Source organism: Apus apus, chromosome 5 (assembly GCF_020740795.1).
Source record: "Apus apus isolate bApuApu2 chromosome 5, bApuApu2.pri.cur, whole genome shotgun sequence".
In the NCBI taxonomy this organism is placed as follows: domain Eukaryota; kingdom Metazoa; phylum Chordata; class Aves; order Apodiformes; family Apodidae; genus Apus; species Apus apus.
Genome location: NC_067286.1, coordinates 61,327,367 through 61,351,298, shown reverse-complemented (window position 1 = coordinate 61,351,298; position 23,932 = coordinate 61,327,367). Strand labels below are relative to the sequence as shown.

The 23,932-nt window shown below is 44.6% G+C and overlaps 1 protein-coding gene across 4 annotated transcripts in view; it reads right to left on the bottom strand.

Annotated features, from left to right (window-relative positions):
- SLC35F4 (solute carrier family 35 member F4) overlaps nt 1-23,466 on the bottom strand; it is a 123,736-nt gene extending 100,270 nt beyond the window's left edge. For 2 of the 4 annotated variants that reach the window (XM_051622668.1, XM_051622670.1), the window contains exon 1: nt 23,269-23,451. In XM_051622668.1, coding sequence (XP_051478628.1) covers nt 23,269-23,371 — 103 coding nt within the window. In that variant the 5' untranslated portion in view covers nt 23,372-23,451. Of the gene's footprint in view, nt 1-23,268 lie in introns of all 4 variants that reach the window. The other 2 variants (XM_051622669.1, XM_051622674.1) reach the window with 2 other exon arrangements.
- Nucleotides 23,467-23,932: the final 466 nt, after the last annotated feature.

The window sequence follows — 23,932 nt, the reverse complement described above, 5'->3', positions numbered from 1 at the left end:
ATCAGTCTCATCTGCATGAAGAACTAATTAAGTGCACAATAATTTCTACTACAAACAGCTGGATGCTTGGAGTTACTCTTACATTCTTCTCCTGGGTGGATGTGTAATCCAATATGCAAAATAGGCAACAATATATCATTAAATAGTCTTGGAAGTCTGGATTTATACTGAGCAAAACCAGAACAGTGACAAAAACATCAGAAACCCTCCTCAGTTTTGGTGTGGTGAGTTGTTTTTGGTTTTTCCCATTGTGATCAAACTTCAGAATAAAAACCCAACGGACAGAGATTTTTCCATTCCCATGTCCAGTTGTCCATCACCATTTTGAGTTTAGTTGGGAGGTCCACACCTGCTGAGTATCCACCAACACACATGCACATACAAACACTAGAGAAGGTTAAGGGCAAGAAAAGCTAAAGTAACTGAAGATGACAGAAGAACTTGTAATCATTAAGGTCAATGAAATTCCAAGTGAAAATGGGTCAATCTGCATGAATTTCTAGGATTTTACATTTCTTTCTGCTCTAATGAGTTCATGTTCTGGATAGGATACACTGACTGCAACACATAATATGTGCTTAGGAAAAAACAACCAACCAAACAACACGTGGGCCTGATTTTCTCAATTGCACGAGAATAAATCTCCAACAATTCCAGCCAAATCTGTGTGTTTCCAATGGGGTAAAACAGGTGAAAAAAAAATAATCTCCCAGTTGTCACTCTTATTCTTGAATTACACTGGTAAAGGTAACTGGAATTTCTCATCAAGGCTGGTCCTTTTTATGCATAAAATATGAAAAATCCAAACATGATTCAGAGATATAGCCTGTCAACTAGAGCACACCATTATGGTCAAATCTAATTACTAAAAGCAGGTGACTTATGGGCAAGCTCCACTGACATGAGCTTGAGCAAGAACACACACCAAGGGGAAGGTATCAAAACAAGCCTGTCCAGTACAAAACAGTTTGCATTTGCTCATGTGACTAAAAGTACTTGCACTTCCTTCTTCATTGATTGGTATCTATAAATGCTCACTTTGAGCTTGAAATGACCTTCCCCTAAGCAGGAGTTGACCAATTTATGTCCAAACATGGGAGGCCAGGAGCTAGGCCCTGCATCCAAGTTCACTGGAAGCTTGAGGCATAAATCTTCATGTTCCCTTGCTAAGATCCAGAGATTCCGAGTCCAGCTACAGCCACAGACTACACTGACTCTCCAAGGATTTCTCACAGCTTAGAGAAAATGTACTGGCTGCTTGACACACATGCATTAAAATTATATTACATACATGTATTGGTTTATGTATCAATATTAGACTATATAATAATGTATATTTGTATATAATGTAACACAAAAATAAAGGAGGTCAGAACAGGCAACCTCAACAGTCCCTTCTGGCCTTGAAAACATCCAACAGGCACAAGGTTAAAGAACACAGACACAGAACCAGCTGATCCAGCTGCCAGGCAAACTCAGCCAAGGGAGGCTGACCAGATAAGCAGCTCCCTGTTCAAACATCACCCAACTCTAAGGATGCCACTGGTGGTAGTAGACAACCAAAGCTCATGTCCCACAGTGAGAAGATGTTCTCCAAAGGAATTATTAGACAAACATGGTGCCCTGTGCTACTGCTGGATGAACCTCAGCAGCTTTGGAGGAACTTCTCAGCCTGTAGTTCCACCAGGAAACTTCCAGTCCTGGTAGGGCTGCTTTTTCTCAGATGGTAGCATGGATACCCACAGCAGGTATGCACCAAAAGTGGTGAAGGTTGAGCAGAGTTTACACCGAAGGTATTTTTAACTTCTACTTTCATGTTTCATCCTAGTAGATCACAAAGTACACACATGAAGGAGACTTCTGGAGCCCAAACACTAGAGAAAAGAGAATTCCTTGAGAAGTGGCTCCAGAGTATAGACATTGTCACAAAAACTCAAAAAGATCTCAGAGGATCAGTGATATTGAGGAGGTTTCACTACTTCATTCCAGAAGTTAACAAAACCTCCTCTCACATCTGAATTTCCAACCAGACTCAGGTGGAAATTCAGATGTGTTACTTCTAGATCTTGACGGACTAGTAGGGAAATCCCACAGAGGTGAAAATATCTATGTTTTTATTTATTTATCATGTTTTATTTTCATGTGTGGCAGATGAATGAGAGAAGTAAGATGACTACTAGCTGTCCACAGAGCTAGAAGAGTGCAGAGTACTTCCCATTTCCCCTTACCAGCCACTTCAGGAGGTTCATCTCCAAGTCCACAAGAATTACAAGAGCTATTCTAACATGTTACATTGGAGTCACTGCAATCATATCCATTTTATTTTATTATGCTCTTCTTAAGCAAAACAAGAACAAAAGTCAGGCCGCACAGACAGCAGGCTGTACTTTCATTCAAAGAGAATTTCAGTTCCAAATTGCTGCACAGCACTCAGAAACTGATCTCTGTTTCTCTCGTGCTCAGCTACCCAAGGGGCTGGGCAGGACTCCAATCCTGGTTACATCAGTGTAAACCTGGAATAAATCCTTATGCTGCAAAGGAATTACTCATAAGCAGTTACTTCAGACTGACTCCAAACTCACAAATGGCCACACTTCACATCTTGAAGGGGAAGGTGACAGCTTAACAAGGAAGTATTAAAAAAAGCATTTTCAACTAGAGCAAACTCTCTGTATTCTGCCTTTAAAACCTACCCTGACTGTCCACAGGAGCTTATGTGTCAGATGCTCAAAATCTGAGCTATAAATAGACTCCAGCAGTCTTCAGAAAAACATCAAGACATAAGAATTGTCAACCACAGACAGAGCATCTAAATATTCAGCAATCTAATTTTGATCTCTCTCACACAAGGTACACACTGGTGTAATGCCATATTTTTTTAAAGGAAGGGAGGATTCATCTAGACACAAGATTGCTACCCTATATTTATTTCTATTTTTAATCCTTGTGGTTAATTATTTATGTTACATGGCATGTTTAGGATAAGAATACATTGCTGCTCTAGAAAAACTATTAGAGTAGGCTTTCTTGCTTTTCCAGATAAAAGAAAACAAACATACAATCTTCTCTAATTTCACACAACAGTCTTGTCTTCCTGTGATCACTAAACTAACACTTTGAAACAATGTGTAACATTTAAGATTATTAGCTATTTGCTTTAAAAAAAAAAAAAAAAAGCAAGGCAGACAAAATCAGAACACATCCCAAGTGATCTGCTCTCCCAGTTTGACTCTTTCCAGTTTGCAAGTCAGGATCTGCAGAGATTATCTGGCAAAAGAAACTATTACAGGCATAGTGCTGATAGATGAGGACCTGCAAATAAGTACAAGCCCAGATCAAAATTAAATCACTCTATCTACCAGAAAGTACAGCCTATTTGCAAGCAGATTCAAACAAGAAAAAATACTGCAATGGGAAAAAAATACCAGCAACCAAACTCTGCAGCCCTGACCCAGGGCAACATTCCTATTAATCTCAACAGTTTTGCCTAAGTCAGGACTCCAGCTCTAAAACCCTGATTACAGCTGAATAACCAACCCACCAGTAACTCTGTCAGCAAACCAGTACCTCTCTCTAAATCATGCAACAGAGCACAAAGTTTTTCTTTTCACCAGCTTCTGCTCCATTCTCCATAACACCATGAAAAACTGGAAGAGGGGAGATTTAGGTGAGACATTAGGAAGAAATTATTTGCTGTGAGGGTGGTGAGACCCTGGCCCAGGCTGCCCAGAGAAGCTGTGGCTGCCCCATCCCTGGAAGTGTTGAAGGGCAGGTTGGATGGGGCTTGGAGCAACCTGGGCTGGTGGGAGGTGTCCCTGCTCATGCAGGGGGGGTGGGACTGGATGATCTTGAAGGTCCCTTCCAATTCAAACCATCCTATGATTCTATCATCTGCTACACTAGATGAAGAATTCAGTTAGTCACAAGTATTTCTCAGATGCTGGTTCCAGGAGCCCTGCAACTAGATCAGGTTCCTAGCTCTAAAGACTGATTTCTAGCTTTAAAAACTATTTTTTTAGTAACAGAACAAAAAGGCTGACAGTTTGATTAAAAAAAACCCCATCCACTACACTGCTTTGGAGACTGCTACAGTCTCCAAAGATACAGGACCAGGAGTTTTAAGGCAGATGAGTTGTCATCCCCCTTTGAGCGGTAAGAGGATTTTGATGCCTAAACCAAGGTTAGGCCACCAAGAGTAGAGCACTTCACAGGAGACATACAAAGCACTAGGAAAAAAAAAAAAAGCAAATCTGTAAAATATTAGTGAGAGACACATTGATGTTCAGGAGCTCAAAAAAATGCTTTTCAGGAATTCTCAGAAACCAATATGGTCATGACCTATCCAGCTGGGGCCTGGTATGTGGCAAGTGGTGAAGAGTTCATCCTGTTGGCCCCTTTCCCCTGGATGGTTCTAGAGAGAGGCTTCCTCCCAGAGACCATTTCTTGTGGTTTTGGGCCAGAGAGGAGATTCTCCTACCCAAGGTGGAAACTCATATACATATGGCAGACCTGCCAGCAGCCTGCTCTAATCTTACCCCAGTCACTGCTCCCTGTTCAGAATATGTCCTTTACAGATACTCAGATTTTTCACCCATGGGCTATTTTTTTTGATGTTATTTTTTTAATTCCAGCCCCTCTACCCTCCAGATCTCCCATGGATACAACTGCAACTCTTGGTCCAACTCAACAGCCTTTTCATGCAGTGATGAAGTGGAGATGTTTGGCTGGTGCATCCATCTGCTATTTTCATGAATATTCTTGACATTCCAAAGCTTCAGGTCAAAAGGTGGTAGGCCAGATAGCCTGGATTGGATAATCCCAAACAAACTCCTAAACACTCCTACATGGTATTAGTTTATCAGGATTATTACACCTGTTTCTTCTAGTATTTAAAAGGTTTGTTCTTCACAATTCATTAGGCATCCTGTAATTTATTATGCGGCTGAATTTTTTTACCTGTGCAAAGGTCAGGGTGATGCCTACAAAGCACTTATATCTAACTTCCAAATAATACCTGAACCTTTGCCTGTCATATACCACATCTAAGAATGTCACCATCTGTGAACAATATGCTGAGATGACTTCACTCGTGAAATGCTGGCAAAATGCTGGAGCAAGGGAGATCACAAAGTTTAAAAGTTCGTGTCAAAGTTGCTGATAATTCTGCCAAAAATTGTGCCCCATTATCTGCCCAACTCTGCCCCTGATCATCTCATAAACGTAGAGAAAAATTAGAATTTTATCTTAAAACATGTATTTTTAAGTTTGTAGTAGAGTAATGAAATACTTTATCTTAAACATGCCTCAGCAGTCACTGAATTCTGAAGAGTAACAAGGTGGCATGAGACCAAGGTCTGTCTGCTAGAGCAATGCATTTCACATCAACAATTTGGTCTGGTATATCCAGGAAAAAAACACAGTGTCAGTTCTGGGAACTTAGTTTTAAAATGCTGCAGGGACCTTTGACAATTCTAGGCAGGGAAAAGAAAGTCTGAAAGAGTGGAAAAGGACAAACTTGAATTAAAAAAAAAATGAGCAGCTGGATACAATAGGCAGCTGTGTCCTCCTTTCCCATAAAAATATCAGTCCAAATAATCAAACAGGCTACACACAAGAAAACCAGGAGAATGATGGTCAGAGGTTCAGTAAGATTAAATCCCATCAGTTTAATATTGTTTCTTTCAATGATGGAAGCAGGTGTTTGTGAATAGCAAAGGGCAGGAGACATAACAGATCTCAACACCACTGTGGCTGCTGATGCTGCCCAGCACAGCAGGACAGGGAAACAACTTCACTGGGTTGTTTCCCAAGAGCCAAACCTTGGGTTGCTAGCCGTGGCTGTCAAACAGAAGGATGCTAAGTGAAGGTCCTTTAAGCATTTGTTATTTCCATAACAGGGAGCTTAATCATTATGCCTAAAATTGTTTTTAAAAGGAAGGCTGCAAGTGTGTTGGAGGAAGAACTGGAATGATTTTAACAACCTGGAGAAATTGCCTGGAAAAAGAATAATTTGCAAAAGTGAAAGGTTATTCTCACCTAAGTGGAGAATCAGCTGTACAGACACTGTTCAAAGAGTAGCTGCAGTGTACCAGAAGAGGACAAGGAGTTTAGAGGAATCCCCAAGCTGAAGCTGCATCACTTCTTGTACTATCAACAAAAATTCAGACACAGAAGTGAGATGGATAGACCATTGTTCACTAAGGACACAGAAGTAATTCTTCTCTGCAAGGCTGTGCTCAATTTGAGGAGCTGGATTTTAAGAAAGGAGTAGGCTCACTGGATAGAGTCCAGAAGTAAAAAAGAAGATGGGCAAATTCCTAGAAAGTATGACTAGTCAGCACGAGTGGAAGAGTCTGGTTTGTTTAGTAAAGATGAAGGAAAACAAGAAAAAAGCTCGTGAGTTCTAAAGGTTATTGCTGCAGAGGAGGAGACCAGTCACAAGGTGACCAGGACAAGTATCAGGTCTGAACTACACCAAGAAAGATTCAGCTATGAGGAAGTAACAGTAAATCATATAACAGACTGGTTTGGGTTGGAAGGAACCTTCAAGATCATCTAGTTTCAACCCTCTGCCATGGGCAGGGACACCTTCCACCAGACCAGGTTGCTCCAAGCCCCATCCAACCTGCCCTTCAACACTGCCAGGGATGGGGCAGCCACAGCTTCCCTGGGCAACCTGGGCCAGGGTCTCACCACCCTCACAGCAAAGAATTTTTTCCTAATGTCTAACCTAAATCACTGAAACAGACATCCTGGGAGGATGGGCAATCTCCATCACTGGTGTTTTAAAATTGGATTAGACACATATCCATTAAGAACGACAGAGGTGCCCTTGCTCATTAAGACATTAGATATTTCTCCATACTTCTGCCAGTTCTGCAATCTTTTTATTAGATGATTACTGCTCAACTCTCAGAGCTCAACAACATTTTTTATTATTTTTTTTAAGTGGCCAAATCCCAAATATTGTAATCAAAACTTCCCCTGACTCCGAAACCTGGATCAATGGCAAAAATGTCAGACCATGACAGATTCTGCCACTCTTTGCCATGTAACTTTGAGGAACAAATCATTATTCAGTCTGAGCAACATCCCACTTGAGAAAGAAGATCATAGCAAACTGACTCACAACTTGGAAGCCTGTCCATGATTTTGCAAACTTTTAGGACTACTTTTGTGGTTTTACTCTTGCATCCGATCTCCACAATTACTCTGAAATGTTCTGCTGTAATAGAATAATCAGAGGCAATTATGGAAGGTCAGAGAAAGAGCAGGCATAACATATTCTGTGAGCTCCTTCTGATAGTTCATGATGTGGAGCTGTATTAATGTGTCTGGGACACATCCCCCAGCCCACTTCAGAAATGCCAGCGTTCCTTTGGGGATGGCACTGAAGGGATTCACAGCTTTCAGATCTCTCTTCAAAAAGATAAAGATGCTGACTTCCAAAGAAGTCAAAGGGAATCCAAAAATCAAATGGGAGCATGCATAGCTGTAAGAATAGGTGCTGTGCCATGATTAAGGCATCCTTTTGCCAACCCAGTGAGGCAAAGTTCAGCCTTGGTCCAGATTTGCCCCAAAGGCTGCATTCCCAATTAACCCAGCAGCTCCTTGCTCACTCAGACCAAGCAGATGGATGTAATATCAGCTACTTCTTAACCTTATGTAGTGAAGATTAGAGGCACTACTATGCTTTAACTTCACTCATGCAACAGGGTATAAGGTCTGAGTGGAACTGTCACTATGGCAGAAATCCCCAAAATTGGTTGAAGAAGGAAACTCAGAACTATCTTCTCTGCTCATCTCACATGTCAATGTCAGGCAAGTGCAAGTGAAAAATTTAAGGGCTGGCTGCCCTTCTTGTCTGGATCCACTCTCAACATTTTATTTCCCCACTTCTGGCTCTTTTATGCTCTGATGAAGCAGACAGACACCTTTGCATCTCCACCACTGGAAGGTCCTTCAGAGGACAAAGAGCTAAGCTTCTAATAAGAAGCCATACTTCAAATTAAGGGCACATTTATAAAGAATACATAGAGTGTAAATAAGTTGCTAATTATGTCTGAAACAATCAAAATATCACCAAATAATTTATAAAAATCTATAAAGTCAACTAGTGTTGTGCTTCCAATCACCTGCATATATTTCTGTCTTCACAAGAAGACTAATCCATCCTGTCTGCCCTTACATTATTACTCTGTTAAGGAAAGGAGGGAAGGAACCTTTCTCTCTCAGACATGCTCTGTAAAAGACTTCCCTTGTTCCCAACACCCCTCTCTGCCACACTACAACTGAGAATTTACACATGATCACAGTTAACCTACAACTTTTTTTCCTTCCAGCTAGTAACAAGGGCATTTTTGCCACATTCAAGAAAGAAACGAACTGCTGACATATCTGCTCCTTACCCTATTCTCCCTGTATCCTCACTCTTTCACAGCAGTACTGAAATTCTGTACATCCCCACAGCCTTTTACAGGTGGGCATGAGCAAGTTGTGGCCCCATTCAGAGCCCACTACACACAACAGAGCTCATTAGAGTTAGCACAGTGCAGAGCTGCCGCCACACCACAATTTCTAACCAGGAGTTGCCCAACATCCACATGGTTCCCAGCAGGAACAGAGCAAATTCAGCTCTACCCAAAGCCTAAATGTGCACAGCAAGAAGCTAAGCCAGTTGCTCCACAGCCTTTAGCTCTGCCAACAAAGCAAACCCTTTCATTCCAGTTCTGTGTCTCTCCACCAATCATAGGACCCCAAAGACTCGACCACAAACTGTGTTCCAGCATCTCATCTTGGTACCAGAAAATGAAACTGATGAAAGCATGCCTTGGGACGATTTTTCTTAGGCTATCTCAGCTTCTCTTCAACCTTTGCCAAAGCAGAGAAAGGCAGCTCTAAATTGTCATCCAGCTGCAACAGTCACTTCCCAGTTCCTACCACCAGAGGATCACTAGATAGCTCCAAGCCCAGCCCTCTCCTGGCACTGCAAGAACCACAAGCAGCACAGTGAAACAGTACTGCAAGAACTCACCCCAACTCCACCCTGGTAGACCCCAACTGCCCTTTTTTTTTTTTTTTGCAGTTTAAACACAGCAGCACAGAAATGGGATCACTAAATTAGTTCCACTGATAACTTTTTCACATCTCTCTTCCCAAAGGTCTCCTTACTGTGGCTCTCAGCCTGTTTTTTTCCTATCACACTCCCAGAGGTCAAAAACCAGCCCAAAGTACTTTGCTGTCAGCACTTTAGATGCTAAACCTCTGCCCTCAAGGAATCTCTGCAAACCCATAAGGTAAAAACAAGAGAGAACTTAATAAACCACCTTCTGTAGGTTTGTAAACATTACCTCACTATCAGCCACTTCTTTGCACTTATGCTTATGAAAGCAAGACTGAATTTCATATTTTACCTCCAAAGCAGAGCAGAGTCCTCCAAACCAGCAGTGTTACATAAATGAGTTTCAGACAAGTGGGGAGAGTCTAATAGATTTTGTAGGTCAGTGCTTCTGGCAGATACCTCTCTGAAGACTGTATTTTGACTTCAAGGAAAAAAAAACAACCTATCCTTCAACTAGATTTTTCGAGGCACAGTCCAGCAAAAGTTAATAAGAGTGGGGACAAAATGAAAGAAGGAAAGAGCTCAATTGATTTGTTGTAAGCTTATCTGAAAGCCTTTCAAAAATTCAGGGCATGCGAGGACAAAATTAAAAAAAATATATATATTCTTGCAGAGAACAACACAAAAATAAAAATAGCAGCAGTGGCTAAGAACAGTTCTTCAAAGGGATGTCAGGCTTTATAATACTTGGTGCAGCAGCAGTAACTAGAAGGGCTTCATGTTGTTGCTACATGGCGATATTAAAAACCAGCGTTCATTTCTCTGGGGAAAAAAATAAATAACAGAACCACATACAGTAGAATAATAACATGCAACCACAGGAAGGTGACTTTAAATCCTACTTATAGAACCCTCAGGTGTTTTCCCTTGCTCAATGGGGTGACCACAATGTCTAATTTTCAACACGGGTCAGAAACATCCTACCTGGCAATGCAACAGATGGCGTGGGTGACAAGAATAGTTTCTAGGAACTCAGCCTTTTAAATAAACAAACAGAACTGGTGAAAACTCTTTAGTGGCCTTTTTTTTAAGCTAGGAGTTGCACTGAGTATTAAATCTGCTGTTATAACTGCAAACTTTTATGCTTTATCTATAGATATCCTCTGTGCAGCCATGTTTTCTATTCCTGGGCTCTTTGGAAGCCAAGATGTCTGAAATTACTGCAGAAGCCTCCACCTCAGCAACGTGCAGGAGAAAGAGAGGGAAGTTTACTTTCCCTTCTCTGGGCACCATGACATAAATGTGAGCCTAATAACACCCTTGCAAAGCAGATAAAATATTAAGTATTATCTCTACGTTACACCAGCAGAGAAATAGAGGGCCAATAGTCAGCCACCAGTCTTCTGCAAGCACAAAATTAACCTTGGATTTATGATTTCAAATAAGAGGATATGATCATCATGAATATTTTATAACATTTTCTGTAGCCTTAATAAAACAACTATATTCTCTCCATGTTTTAAAACTGCAAAGGGTTCACCACCATTGTCTGTGATGTTCTACAGACCTTTACCAACAGCTTGCTTCAGGAAATTAATCCTTGATTCTTTTAATTTCAGATCAAAACCTGAAACTGTCCTGTGGAAACATTTTATGTTTTCTCCTGCATCACCTCAAAGTCCCAAACAGAGGAACCTGTGAGATTCCTGGCACCCCAGTAGAGCCTGAAGAAGTAGCCAAACAGAAACCAGTGTCTCTCTTCCCAGGCTAGCATTTCAGCTGTGTTCTGGAAGGAATTAAGAAATAAAAGATGTGTTTAACTTCACAAGATGCTTTTTCACATCAAACAGGTCAATGCTCTTGTTTTCTCTCTCCCCTCGTCTGTCTCCACATATGGAAGAACTGCACCCAAAGAATCACCAGCATCACAGACAAGCAATTCTACAACAGCACAATGGACAAAGCCACTTTCCTGCAGGATTGTGTCTTCTGGCCAGATCCTCTCTTATGTAAAAAAAAAACAATCAAAGTCATGGAAGAAATGTCCATCAAAGGCTACTAAAATACACACACACTGAGAAATTCCTAAGGCATGGATCAATGAAGGGTGGTAGAGCACCAGGAACCTGCATTATACTCTTCTCTGCACAGCTCCTGTTGACCTTTGACTGAAGCTGGATTCATCTTTGACAAGACCTCAGAGATTTTAGGCAGAGATGTGATGTTCACATAAGCCTTGTTTCCTTAAGAAACCAGGTTAAAAAAATCAACAGATGACGAGTTACAAGACATTCTGTAATCTGCTTTTAAAACACCCAGGAATGAGGTGCAAAGTCCCAACAGGGCACACAAGCATGTGTTTGACAAGGAGCAAGTGCCTACATTAGGCAAAACAATATCACCTTCAAAAAAATATTCCATGATAAAAGAGAGACCCACTAGCAACTGCAAAGAGCAGAAACCTGCTCACTCAAAGACCTACCACAAGGCACAGGGTTATTCTTTTCTCTCTAAATCATCCCTTTTACTCTCTTCCAGACCTTCACAGACTGCTACAAAAATACCATAAATTATAGAGTATGAATTATGTCAAAGCCTGCTGTCAGAGGGAGGCTGGGAACAGCAATCATGTATTCTTCAGTTTGGGAACACACAGACACAATTTTTGTTCATGGCCTATAAAAAAAGACTCTGCACATCAAATACACCAAATACATTTCCTTTTAGATCTTCTCTCCAACAAGCCCAGCCTGATGCCACAAATGCAGGGAGAGAAGGGAGACTGAGAGGATGGAAAGGGAATGCCAGGACAAAGGAGAATGGCTTAAGCCACTTAAATACACAGGGAAAGCAGAAATGTAGCAGAAGACCCAGTATCTCAGTTCAAACAGCCCTGTGTCATTCCAGCTGGCTTCCAGAGAGACCTGCTTCTGAATACCTGAACGTGTCAGAGGATAATGACTGTAACCCTCAAATGAAGACCTATGAATCTTCTCTTCCTGTGTATAAAAGGATATGTGGCAGTTCTTAAAGGATATGTGGTTTTAATACCTGTTCACAGTCCCAAGCAAGGAACATGAACAAAATGGATTGATTTCTTTTACCCAGCCACACACCATCCATCACCCACAGGGAGGATGCAAGGGCCAAGAGCCACTGAGCCACTAGAGGATTCTCCTGCTCAAAGGTGAACTTTTGCCAGGTAACACATCATCAGGACCACTTCACCACAGGGAAAAATAAAAAGCAGAGGAAATCAGCAGAACCCTGATGCTGTTCCCTGGAGTTGTGCTCCTCAGAAAATCCTAAAAAAGGGGCTTAGCTTTTGTCTACAATTAAACCAAAAATATCCTCAGCTGTGAACATCCCCCATCTGAGAGCAGCTTTGGAACTAATGTAAATCTGAACCCAGGCAACCGAGGCCTGTCTCTTACTATTCTTTGTACAGCAAATCCAGGACCCCAGCTAAAATAAGAGATGTCTGTTAATCATGTGCATAGTTATAGTAATAGATTTCTTCTACCTTCCATTCCAAACAGGCAATCTGAGAGCTGAACCTCCCATTTGATTTGCTTCCTTAAAGAACTAAACTATAAGGAATCTTATCTCCACCAAGTGCTATGAAACTTCCCTACACTGTATAAATGTTTTACACCAAGGATAACTAAGAGGCATATTTTCAAAGAAGTGCCTCTAAAAGTTATGCATGCAAAGTTGGAGAGCAGCTATATCTGGTGAGTACACGCTCACCAGAGTGGTATTTCCAGGCACCTACCCTAGGAAGTTTGGCTCTCAGAAGAGCCACTGCTGCATCTGTGCACAGTCTGCTCATGTGCAGACATCTTTTCTTCCACCTGACTTCTCTAAGCTCATAACCTGTCTTCACAAGGATGCTCAAAACAGTTGCTCTGAATTCACTTCAAAGCAGATGTGCACAATGATACCACACAGACCATAGCTAGAAATAGAGTTGCCCTAATTTGATCTAGTTAACCTCCTTTCCAGCACCGAATGCTTGGGAACAGCCAGGATGCACTGGAAAAGCCACCTAAGCAGCCTCTCCCGTGCATTTGTGGATGAAGTACAACCTCAGGCTCTTAAGCTCACCCTCTAAACAGCCAGTGAGGTCTGCATCAGAGAGCAGATGACCTTCAGAGACATATTCCTGGACCTACAGCTCTGTGAAGACACTAAGTCAGATGGCAGTTGTGCATTTAACCGCACACTGATGTCACTCCAACGTTCTCTGCAAGCATCAAGCTTTGTGGCACACAACCACAGATAAATCCATGCCCGTTGCCAAAGGGTCCTCCAGGAAGAGTGACAGAGGACAGGCCTTGTACTGGATGAATCACCTGGACAGGACACATACAGCTCAGCACACCAGCTTAACCATGTTCGTCACCTGGAAAAGGTCTTCTGTTCCTTCCTTCAGGCTTCTTTTTTCAATGCATGCAAAAATTCCAGACACTTCATCAGTCTGAATTGTTTTTCTCAGAAGAAATGTTCTCAAAACATTTAAAGTTTTCTTCTTACCTAATTCCTTACTTTTTTTTTTCTATTCCATCCCATCCTGGAAAGAAGCAAGACTTGATAGAAAATTAGGAAATGTCATCAGATGTTTTTTCTTTTCCATCTTCCTGCTAAATGCTGAGGTCAATCATTTTCCACCTGCTTTTTGTGTTGTCAGCCTGAGTGCTGAGGATTAAGTAAGTGTTTTCTTACATGTAGAACCAACACTCCTCAGGTAGAAGTCCAAACTGTGGTACAGAAACACCACAAAGAGTTCACCTTCCTACCATCCATGCTGTCAGCACTGAAGAATTTCCTGTCCTGGAGCAGAATCCCACTTTCACACAAGCTGCTACAAATCCCAGCCCCTGTAACGTATCACACAACAGGTTATTTCTGGCACTGCAGAGAAAAACCCCAGTCTGCACCCACACATTTCCAAGGCTGCAAACTCCAAATGGCAAGCTCTGTCTCAGAAAGGACAAAAAAGCCCCAGGACTGAAAACATATAAAAGAAAAGGGTCATAACAACTGCACTACCAACTGCACTATAACCATGCCATCTTACTTCAAGATGCAGAACATAAATCATGCCATGTGAGCTGATGGAATCGCTTTTCTGTCTCAGAGCACTCCAACAGAGAGCATGTGTTCTGGCCCTGTTTCATGCTTATCTTTCACAGGCACAGCAGGACGTGGTGTCAACACTGTCCTTAGACATGCAGGGATATGCTGCCCATTAGCTGGAATGGACCTGCACGGTTGTGTTCCTGTAAATCACATGAAAAATCAGTCCCCGGTAGGAAACTATTTTTCAGTGAGGTGTGCAGCATCTTCAAATACCCCATCAATAATAAAGGTGTATGTTAGCCCTCATCAAAAACGTCCCCCAGAAGACTAATCCTCTGCAGGAGGAGAGATAGCTGCACTGTGTTATCACTTCAGCAGGCAATCGCTCAAGCAGTGCTGCTTCGGTGCCACACAGCCACTTCCCAGGCATAATGCAAGCATCCCTGGAACAGGGAGGAATAGAACTGGAACAGTCACCAGGCTGGCATCAAGCTCCATTTCCTTTCACACTCTGGATGGGAAGATCATTAACAGGTCTGTGACTGGTCCAGTAGCGGATTTGGTGGAACCGCCTTTGGTGGAAATCGACCCACGAACTGCCATGCTGGTGCTTGCCTCTCCCTTTCTCCCCCCCGAAATGTTTTGGGAAACTCAAATGAGAATTAAAGCAGGTTTGGGAGCTCTCTTTGCATCAGATAAAACAGACTAAACAGCTTTGAGACAAGGAACAGCTTTAAGATTGCCAGCAACAGCAGGAAACATCATCTTCCACCTCAGACCTGAATCCTGCTCCCTTAGCTCATAAGGGAACCAGAACAGGAGCAAATCAGCTCCTCCTTCCTTGCCTCTACAAAAGGACAGCAGAGACACATTCTTCCCTCCCTCACTCTGCTACCCCTGACCCAGCCCAGCTGAATGCAGGAAAGGGCAAGTCCATTTTATCAAGAGTATTTGCAAGTCTGGGAGAAACAACATATTTTTCAATAATTTTTTTTTTTTCCTCACCTTGCTGCAAGAAAAAAAGATTTTTAGTCTTACTAAGCAGAGCTGGTCCACCTGGTGAAAACTTAAGTAGACAGTTATGCACTTCACTTCCTCCACACACATTTTATCGGCACATTTCCCATAAAGAGACACTTTTTTTTGCAGGCATTTTTATTATTCGTTCTTGTGACCATATCACAGGAGGCTTGTGTGGAAAAAATGCCTGCCACCAGTTGCTCAACGAACAGCAAGCCAGAAATTCACTTTCATGGGTGAATTCCCATGCAGGTAGCTTAGCAAAAGCCCAACAACTGCCAAATGTGCAAAAGAAACACTTGCTAACTTTTAAAACCACTAATAATAATAATACACAAAAGTGAATGCAAGCATTGGAAGGATACAAGTTTGCTCAGAACCATCTGCCACTTTGAAATACTATTTTTACCACATTTAACCAAGACCAGATATGCAGCTGCCTGCTTGAGTGGATGCAGAACACAATGTAAGGGAGAGAGTGATGGAAGGACAGCCAAGATGAGGGATCTCTCTTCTGTGCACTTCAGAAGAACACCAGGAGCTCATGGCATACCCAGGTCATTTCTTAATGAGCTACAACAGCAACTCTTCTAGGAACAAAAAGAAGGAAGTATGTAACTCCATGTTGCCAAAATGACAACAAGTTGAGCAAGCTGAGTGAGCTCAAAGCCACCTCAGGTGAATCACTGCAAGTGAGGCAAAGCAGCAGCCTGCCAGAGAGCCATGCCACCAGGGAGCACGAGACACAGCCCAGCCATTGCCAAGGGCCAGGCAGGGAGGAAACCTTCCTGAGGGATGGGCTGGAGCAAATCACAGAATCACAGAACAGTTTGGGTTGGAAGGGACCTTCAAGATCACCTAGTTCCAACACCCCTGCATGGGCAGGGACGCCTCCCACCAGACCAGGTTGCTCCAAGCCCCATCCAACCTGTCCTTCAACACTTCCAGGGATGGGGCAGCCACAGCTTCTCTGGACAACCTGGGACAGGGTCTCACCACCCTCAAAGTGAAGGATTTCTTCCTAATGTCTAACCCAAAACCTACCCTCTTTCAGTTTTAAGCCACTCCCCCTCATCCTATCACTCCCTGCCCTTGTCCCAAGTCCCTCCCCAGCTTTCCTGCAGCCCCTTCAGGCACTGGAAGGTGCTCTAAGGTCTCCCTGGAGCCTTCTCTTCTCCAGGCTGAAACCCCAACTCTCCCAGCCTGTCTCCAGAGCAGAGCTGCTCCAGCCCTCTGATCATCTTCACAGTCCTCCTCTTGATTCAGTCCAACAGCTCCATGTTTTCCTTGTGTTGAGGGCTCCAGAACTGGATGCAGTACTCCAGGTGGGTAATATGAGAATGCAAAGGAACTGAGAAGCAAGCAGAGAGAACATGTAGGAAGTTACCAAGTTACTGAAAGCCCCTCTATCAACTTTAGCACCACACTTACTGAGTAGTCACCAGTGAAGGAAGAAATCACTCCATCAAACAGTATGGCACAATGTCCTGCACAATGTCTGGCAAATTAACATCCCCTCTCTCCTTTACTGTCTCAATTTACCTTGCCAAACAGGAGTAATTTTTGCTCAAAATCTTGGCAAACTTCTTTATGAGGCATCTTTAAAGCTTGGGAAATAATTCTTGTTTAGATACATGAAGCTGAGAAAGACTTTCTGGCCATTAATTTCAGCCTTCTGCTAATTCCCAGCCTTAATTTATTTGTGGCCTGTTCATACCCATCTGTCTGTGTTCCAACAGGCCATTCCAGTTTAAATTACTCTTCTTTCCTACATTTCCCTGCTCTTCCTCCCAGGATGTTTTTGGAGCAGCAGCCACATTCCCATCTTGGCAAGACTATGCAAACCAAGTGCTGCCGGTCCCTGTTTGCAAGGGTAAGGTCCCCTCCACCCTGGTCCACATGGTGTCCTTGCTGATTTAAATTCATCCCTCCTGTCCACAGTTGTTCAGAACCAATACCCATATGCCATGGTACCACAGTTTCATGGCTCAGCTCCCCAAGGGTTTGACCCAAAGAGACGGATCAGTTCCTGACCAGGCCAAGGACTGCACCAGTTCCTTCTCCTGCCATCTAATGAGACCCCTCATCCTCCAAAACACTTTCAGTCCCCAGGTGAACAGAAGGTAACACACTCCAGCCATGAGAGCAAGGCTGCCCTGCTGTTCCTTCCAGCACAAGCAGAAATCTGCACAAAGCCTGGTCCTACTCCAGTAAAGAATACATACCTGGTCTTGCCAAAACTAGTGGGCAAAGGAATATTTATAAAATCTGTTTTGAAAGAAATTGCTCAGTAAGTTATTGCTACTGGTGCTGATGCACAGCCATTCATGTCTTGACTGTTTTGGGGTTTTTTTGGCCTGAACAGAGAGACAAGCCTGCAAGGAGGAGCAACACCAGCAGGACTGCATCCTCTGCTGTGACATCCACTTGTGCCCCCAGAGCTGCTGGGGAAAAAGATTGTTAAATCTACAGCTTGCAATCCAGCCCCCCACTGCAGCATGCCCTCCTAAAAGAAGGGCTGGAATAACTCTCCCATGGAAAATCCCTACTCAGCAGGGAAGGGAAGGCTTTGAAATTAAGCTTATTCCAGCCCTACATCTGGAGGCCTTGCAACCCGAACACCATCCGGTGGGACAGGAGCAGCTGCCACAACTGGTACAAGCTGAAGCAGCCCTGAGACTTCTCCAGCTCACAGAGAAGCTGATTCAGTGCCCCTCAAACACAGCTTGACGAAACCAGCCTCATCCACCAGAACGTGACTGCACCTCTCCTCGACTGCTCCTTTCCCAGTCTCTCCCAGTGCCTGTGCTCTGCACGGAGAAACCAAGGGCTCTGCGAGCAGCTGGAGAAGCAGCTGGGTGCCTGCAGTAAACAGGCTGAGACTTTGTTCCTCTGGCTGGAAGTGACAAGCCACCAGGAGGGCAGGGTGCTCAGCAAGCAGGGAGATGATCCGGGTTTGCCATGTGATCCGTACTGCAGCAGAGCTGCTGGCACAGCTGCTGTAATAACCCGAAGAAAATTCCCTCCAATGTTTCAGAGTTAGATTTCCCCTCATGGCCTTTGGCTGTGCTCGGAAAGCTGGAGAGCCCAATTGCCCAGCCACTGCTGCTGGCTCAGCCTGCCTGTAATCCCAGGCTTATTAAGCAAAGCAATTAAGCGTGGACTTAACTTTAAACACATTGTCAAAGCCCAGCGGCTCAGTGCAAGTTCAGACTTAAGCAGATGCTTAAGTTCATTGCTGACTTGAGGCTTAACTTGCCAAATTAAACCACAAAACCTTGCTTGATCTGTTCTAGGGAAGTAAGAAAGCACAAAGCTTATTCTCCACAGTGACTGTGCTAACATTAAGGGCAAGTTCAATGTTTCTTTCCAGGCTCCAAGCACCACTAAGGACACACGGTCCTGTAAGGGCTTTCCAGGTCCCTGGAAGACATAACCAACCATGGAGCTGCACCAGAGGGGTGGTCACCCACTGTCCTGCCGTGTGTCCAGGAGAACAGCCACTAGTCCCATGGGACACCACTGTCTGCTTCTAGGAGCCTGCACAACTCCAGGGTTTCAAGGCAGGTCTGGAGGAGAGGAAAAGGGGAGCTCAAACACACATGAGAGAACAGACAAAGGGACTGGTTTAAAACTGCAGCAAGTGCCTGCTGGAGGTTTGCACTCGTGACTTGCTGCAGTGGCTATCAAACCCTCCAGATCTAAATGAGAGGAGCCTTAAGGGTGGAAACAAACTCTTATGTATTAAGAGAAGCTCTCCCAGCATGATGAAAAAGAAAAGATGACGGTCCATGTGACGTGCTAGGAGAACAAGTGCAGCCACTGCATTTTCAGTAGTGTTATGCTGCTGAGATGTGAGAAAACAGTACTACAGAAATGTAGATCTGCAATGCTGAGAGGCAGGACAAGACATCAAACTTTGTGGATGGTGGAAAGAGCTCCAGTAAAAGGACATTACACCGGCAGAAACTGCTTGACTTGGAGTCGGACTTGGTGAAACTGCTTAAGATTAGAGACAAGAAACTTTGGCTGGAGCAGTTTTAATTCAGGGGAAGGCACAGAAAGCGTTAGGACAGACCTGAAGGAGAGGAACTTTGTAGTGTGAAAGTAAAAAGCTTTCAGTACTGAGATGAAAGGCAGGTGGGGTGGCAGTTGGAAAGTCAAGAAAGAAAAAATAAACCCCATACATACTCTTAAGACTGGAGTCACTAGACTCCAGTATCCAGTATCAGCAAAAAGTCAGAGAAGAATGAGAATTATGGCAAAGGTCAGAAGGAACAGGGCTTCCCATTGTTTGTGTTGATGGAAAGGCTGGATCAGATCAAATGAAAACGCACACATGGAAACATGAAGCCAAAGGATCATGACCAGGGATGCACCATCTCTAGCTCCAGGTCAAAAACCAGAGCATCCAATCTACACCAGCACCACGGCCTGGGAAATTATAGAGTCACTTTGAAGAAATCCACTGTAAGAGAGACACAGCCCCTCTTCCTTCCCACAGAAGCCAGACACTTCATACATACTCTGTACATTTCAAAAGCAGGAATTGAGGGATCGAGCAATGAATCCAAAGGTAGAGGATGACTGGGATTAGGAAGAGGCCTTTTAATCTAAGGAACAGGTGGGGGGCATGGAGAACATTATACTTTGCTCCAATTCCTGTGACTTATTATGCAGGGTATGAGGTTTTGTTGCAATATACATGGGTAAAAATACCAGACTGAAATACATGTTTCTGCTTAATCAGATGACTTATAGAGAAACAGAGAAGGTATTTTCCTTCTCTAACCGCTTTTTCTTAAAGGATAAATAAAATTATAAAAGTGCCTAAGTTGAAATTAACAAAAGAATCATCATATGCATGCTTTCAAGTCTGAAGTGGTCTAGTGCACACAAATATAGAAGATGAAGCAAAAGTCTCTAGAACATACTGCAGTTCTTTGTAATACCAGCTCTTGAACTCTACAGTCCTCTGGCATGAGATTTCATTACAATCTGTGACCAGTCCTTAGTCTTCACACACTGAAACCTAGGCATGATCTCCTGGTAACCCATGGAATACATGTTAATCCACTAAAGGGGGGATGCAAATCACCAGTACGATTCACAGAGCTTATTTCTGTGATTCCCCAGGACCCCTCAAGAGTCAGCAGAACAGCAGCCACCAACCCCCTGCCTTTACCTTTCCTCATCAAGAGAAATCTCCCTGTGCCTAGCTGGGAACAGCAGGCTGGGGACAACGAGGAGCTTCAAGGAAGGTGGTGACCATCAGCAGGCTGTCATCACCCCAATAACATTCCCATCTGGTGCCTGACCAGCTCTGTGAGCAGGCCTGAGGGATATCCAAGAAGCAGACTGCACAAAGCCATCCTGAGGACAACAGCTCATCCTCAGCTGCCTTCTCCACCCTTTGGGCACAGGCAGGAGCAAGATGACAGCGTAAGCAGATGATTGTATCTGCTACAGCTTCAGGCACACGACAGGACAACAGCTCTGCCACTGGGGAGGGTAGGGACACAACCTACCCAAAAGTCTGAGGACACTGCATGCCACCAGCAAGCTGCTCTCCAGCAAAAGGCACCAGCATCGTTCTGTGGCACTGACACGGTATTGGGACAGTGGTGACAAAACCCTGCCCTGGCCAAAATAAACCGAGATATCAAGTACATGTATAATTAGTGGTACAAATTTCCCACCCTGAGTGTTGACATTTCTTCAGTGCTGTAGCTGAACAATTAGCTAGCAGGACTGTCAAAAGCACTTTAAACCAACACCACTTGAAGGCGATACTTCAGGCTAGACACAGGAACAAGAGCAAGATCTCCAAGCCAGGACCTCTAAGAGTGACTCTTGCTGCCTCAGTACCAAGAGGCTGTATGTTCAGGAAGTCTGTCCTTCCCCAGGTAGGAACACAGTATCTTTGTGAAAATCCAAACATATTAAAGAACTTTGTAAACCCAAACCACACTGCCTAAAGGATATGCATTCATCAACTGAAAGCACTGCAAAAATTACAATGATGGTTTCAAAACTTCGGAGACTTAAATAAACAATCATAGCTTTGAATCAGTACATGCTTTTCATGTACCTTTAAGCATTTAAGTATGGAGATACCTTTGGTTTATACACTTCCAGTTTTCGTCTTTAAGCATGATGACCACAAATTTTGCTTGTTTTCTTCAAACAGCAAAACTTGGGATACTATTCACCTTTGTTCTGCTTCAGCACCCCATCTTCAAAGGTACAAAAGGCTAGGAGATTTGCAATAAACCCCAAGAGTCAGCACTTTCGAAAGCCTTGGCCTCTCCTGGCCCATTTTAATCTAATTTTAAGCAGATGCAATTTGTAGTATCTGCAGAACCAGGTCCTGGGCTAAGAAAGCTTTTCTTGGACTGACCAGTCCCCCCCTGGCCACTGTGATGCACCCATTCAGAGCCACTTGCCTTGCCAACACTGAATTCAGGTCTGCATTCTGAAAGAGGGTAGGAGTGATGGTGCAGACTGAAAAATTGCATTCTGCCAGGGAAGCAAACTTGTGACAAAGTATTAAGCCAGTATTCTCATCCTTCCCTGCTCAGTCACACTGGAGAGATCCTCTGTAGCCTCTCTGCAGAATTTGGGACACAGGTCTCACCTGGCTCAGACTTACACAGTCCCTGGACTGTCATGCTGCCAATTCCTCCAGATTGCTCTGAGCTTCTTCCCAGCTCCTCAGGCTACAGACAAACCAACTGACCTCACCAAATGATCATAACACCTGCCAAGCTCTTCACATGCTACTGGTAAGAGCTCAGCAAAACTACTGGGCTTGACTGTTTGCTCTTTCAGCTGACCATTACACAAAGCAATTCTTATTTTTTTTCCAATGGGCTCAACACGTGGCTTTTCCTCCCTCTGCCCTAAAAAGCCCACAGACACGTTTGCCTGATATCAGCAATTTATTAATTGGGCTTTTGATTGTGGTTGTATTAGAGCTGGAGAGGCCAGCACTGTCTGTTCTGGAATGCAATTCCCCCTCCTTTGATTTCAAGGAGAGCTTAAATATGCAAAAGACAGTCTGCTCCTTAGTGCTCACCTCACCTAAGGTATTTATTTTTTGTTGCCTTTCTCTTTCTTCACTCCACTTGGCTTCCACTCTCCTTTTGTTAGTTAAGCCTCGGCACATCAGAGCTGTTGCAAACTGCAAACTAACTGTTAGACAATAAAACCCTAACGCGTCCATTTCCTCGGCGGTAAAAAAAAAATGAATCATTTCTTTCATTAGAATAACTTTCCCCGTTCAATAGCTGCACAGAGCACTGGGACAGCCACAATTCCAGAGAAACACACCCGGGTTCTCTCTCCCAGCTGCTGGAAACACGCTGCTCCTAATTAAACACTTCAAAAGCAAAAATCTAGTGGATCCCTGTGAGGGACCAACTGCTTTAATTGAAGCTGCTTCTTGTGAGGAAAAAAAAAAACAAGCAAACACACACACACAAAAAAACAACCCCAAGCTCCAAAGGACCCAAGCCGACACCAAACCCCTAAAGAGCCACGAGTACCTCGTATTAAAATGGCACGGAGGAAAAAGCCCCCGGTGACTCCTCGGTTTGTTTTTTTTTCTGGAATAATCTAATTAGTTTGGTGAGGAAGATGGATCATCCAGGAGCCCGAGACTGAAGCGGCCGCCCAGGGAGGGGGGGGGAGGACGGACCCGGAGGGACCGAAACTTTCCCGCCGCGACGGGGAGAGGGGTGGGTGGAAATACAAAACCCAACCTCCAAAGGGCAGTGAAAGGTGCCCGCAGCCCTCCTGAGCCCCGGCTGCGGGATGGAGCGGCGGGGGCTGAAGTTTAGGCGGCCAAACACTGTCACACCCCCCCCGCACCCCCAAAACCTCGACGACCCGACCCCCGGCCGCAGAGCCAGCGGGGCCACCCGGCCCCCCCAAGTCCCCTCAGGGGACCCCCGGGCTGGGAGCCCCCCACACGCAGCTCCCGAGGGCTGTGCAGGGCGTTTTTGGGGAGCCACGGGCACCTTCCGAGCTCTGTCGCTCCCTCCACACACAGACACGCACGCACAGCCTGGAGGGCCGGGAAGAAAGCTTGTAGGGCACCTTACTTTTCTGGCTGGAGTAGCCCGGGTAATATCCATAGTAGCCCGTGATCCGCAAGATCCTGTCCTCGATGGTGGCCACGCCGTTGGGTGCTGCCTTCCCATCCATAGAGGGGTGGGAGCAGCCGCTCTCCGGGCGGGAAGCGGAGCCGAACCGAGCCGAGCCGGGCCGGGCTGAGAGGAGGAGGAGGAGGAAGAGGAGGAGGAGGAGGAGGAGGAAAGAGGAAAGAGGACGGGCGGTGCGGGCAGGGCCGCCGCAGCTCCGACTCCGCCGCCTGGTGCAGGACGAGGCTCCGCAGCGCGGCCCGGTCCGGTCCAGCCCGGGTGGGCAGCGGCGGAGCCGGGGAGGAGGAGGAGGAGGAGGGGGCGGCCCTTCAGTCGTTATTTAAAGGCGGAGGTGGCAGCTGAGGAGGGGTGAGGGGCGGCTCCGTGCCCCCGGCATGCCGAGGGGGGGGGGTGTCATAGAAGCATAAAATCATTAAGGTTGGAAGGGACCTTAAAGACCATCAAGTTCTCAACACCCCACCCCGCCGCTAGAGCAAGGCTGCGCAAAAACCTCCTCCGACCTGGCCCTTGCAAAAGGGTCTCTCCTCAAGGCGGCAGCTTTGGTGAAGAACCGCTGGTGTCACCCTGCTCCCCCCCCCAAAACCCTCCCCCCCGGCTGGGGAGC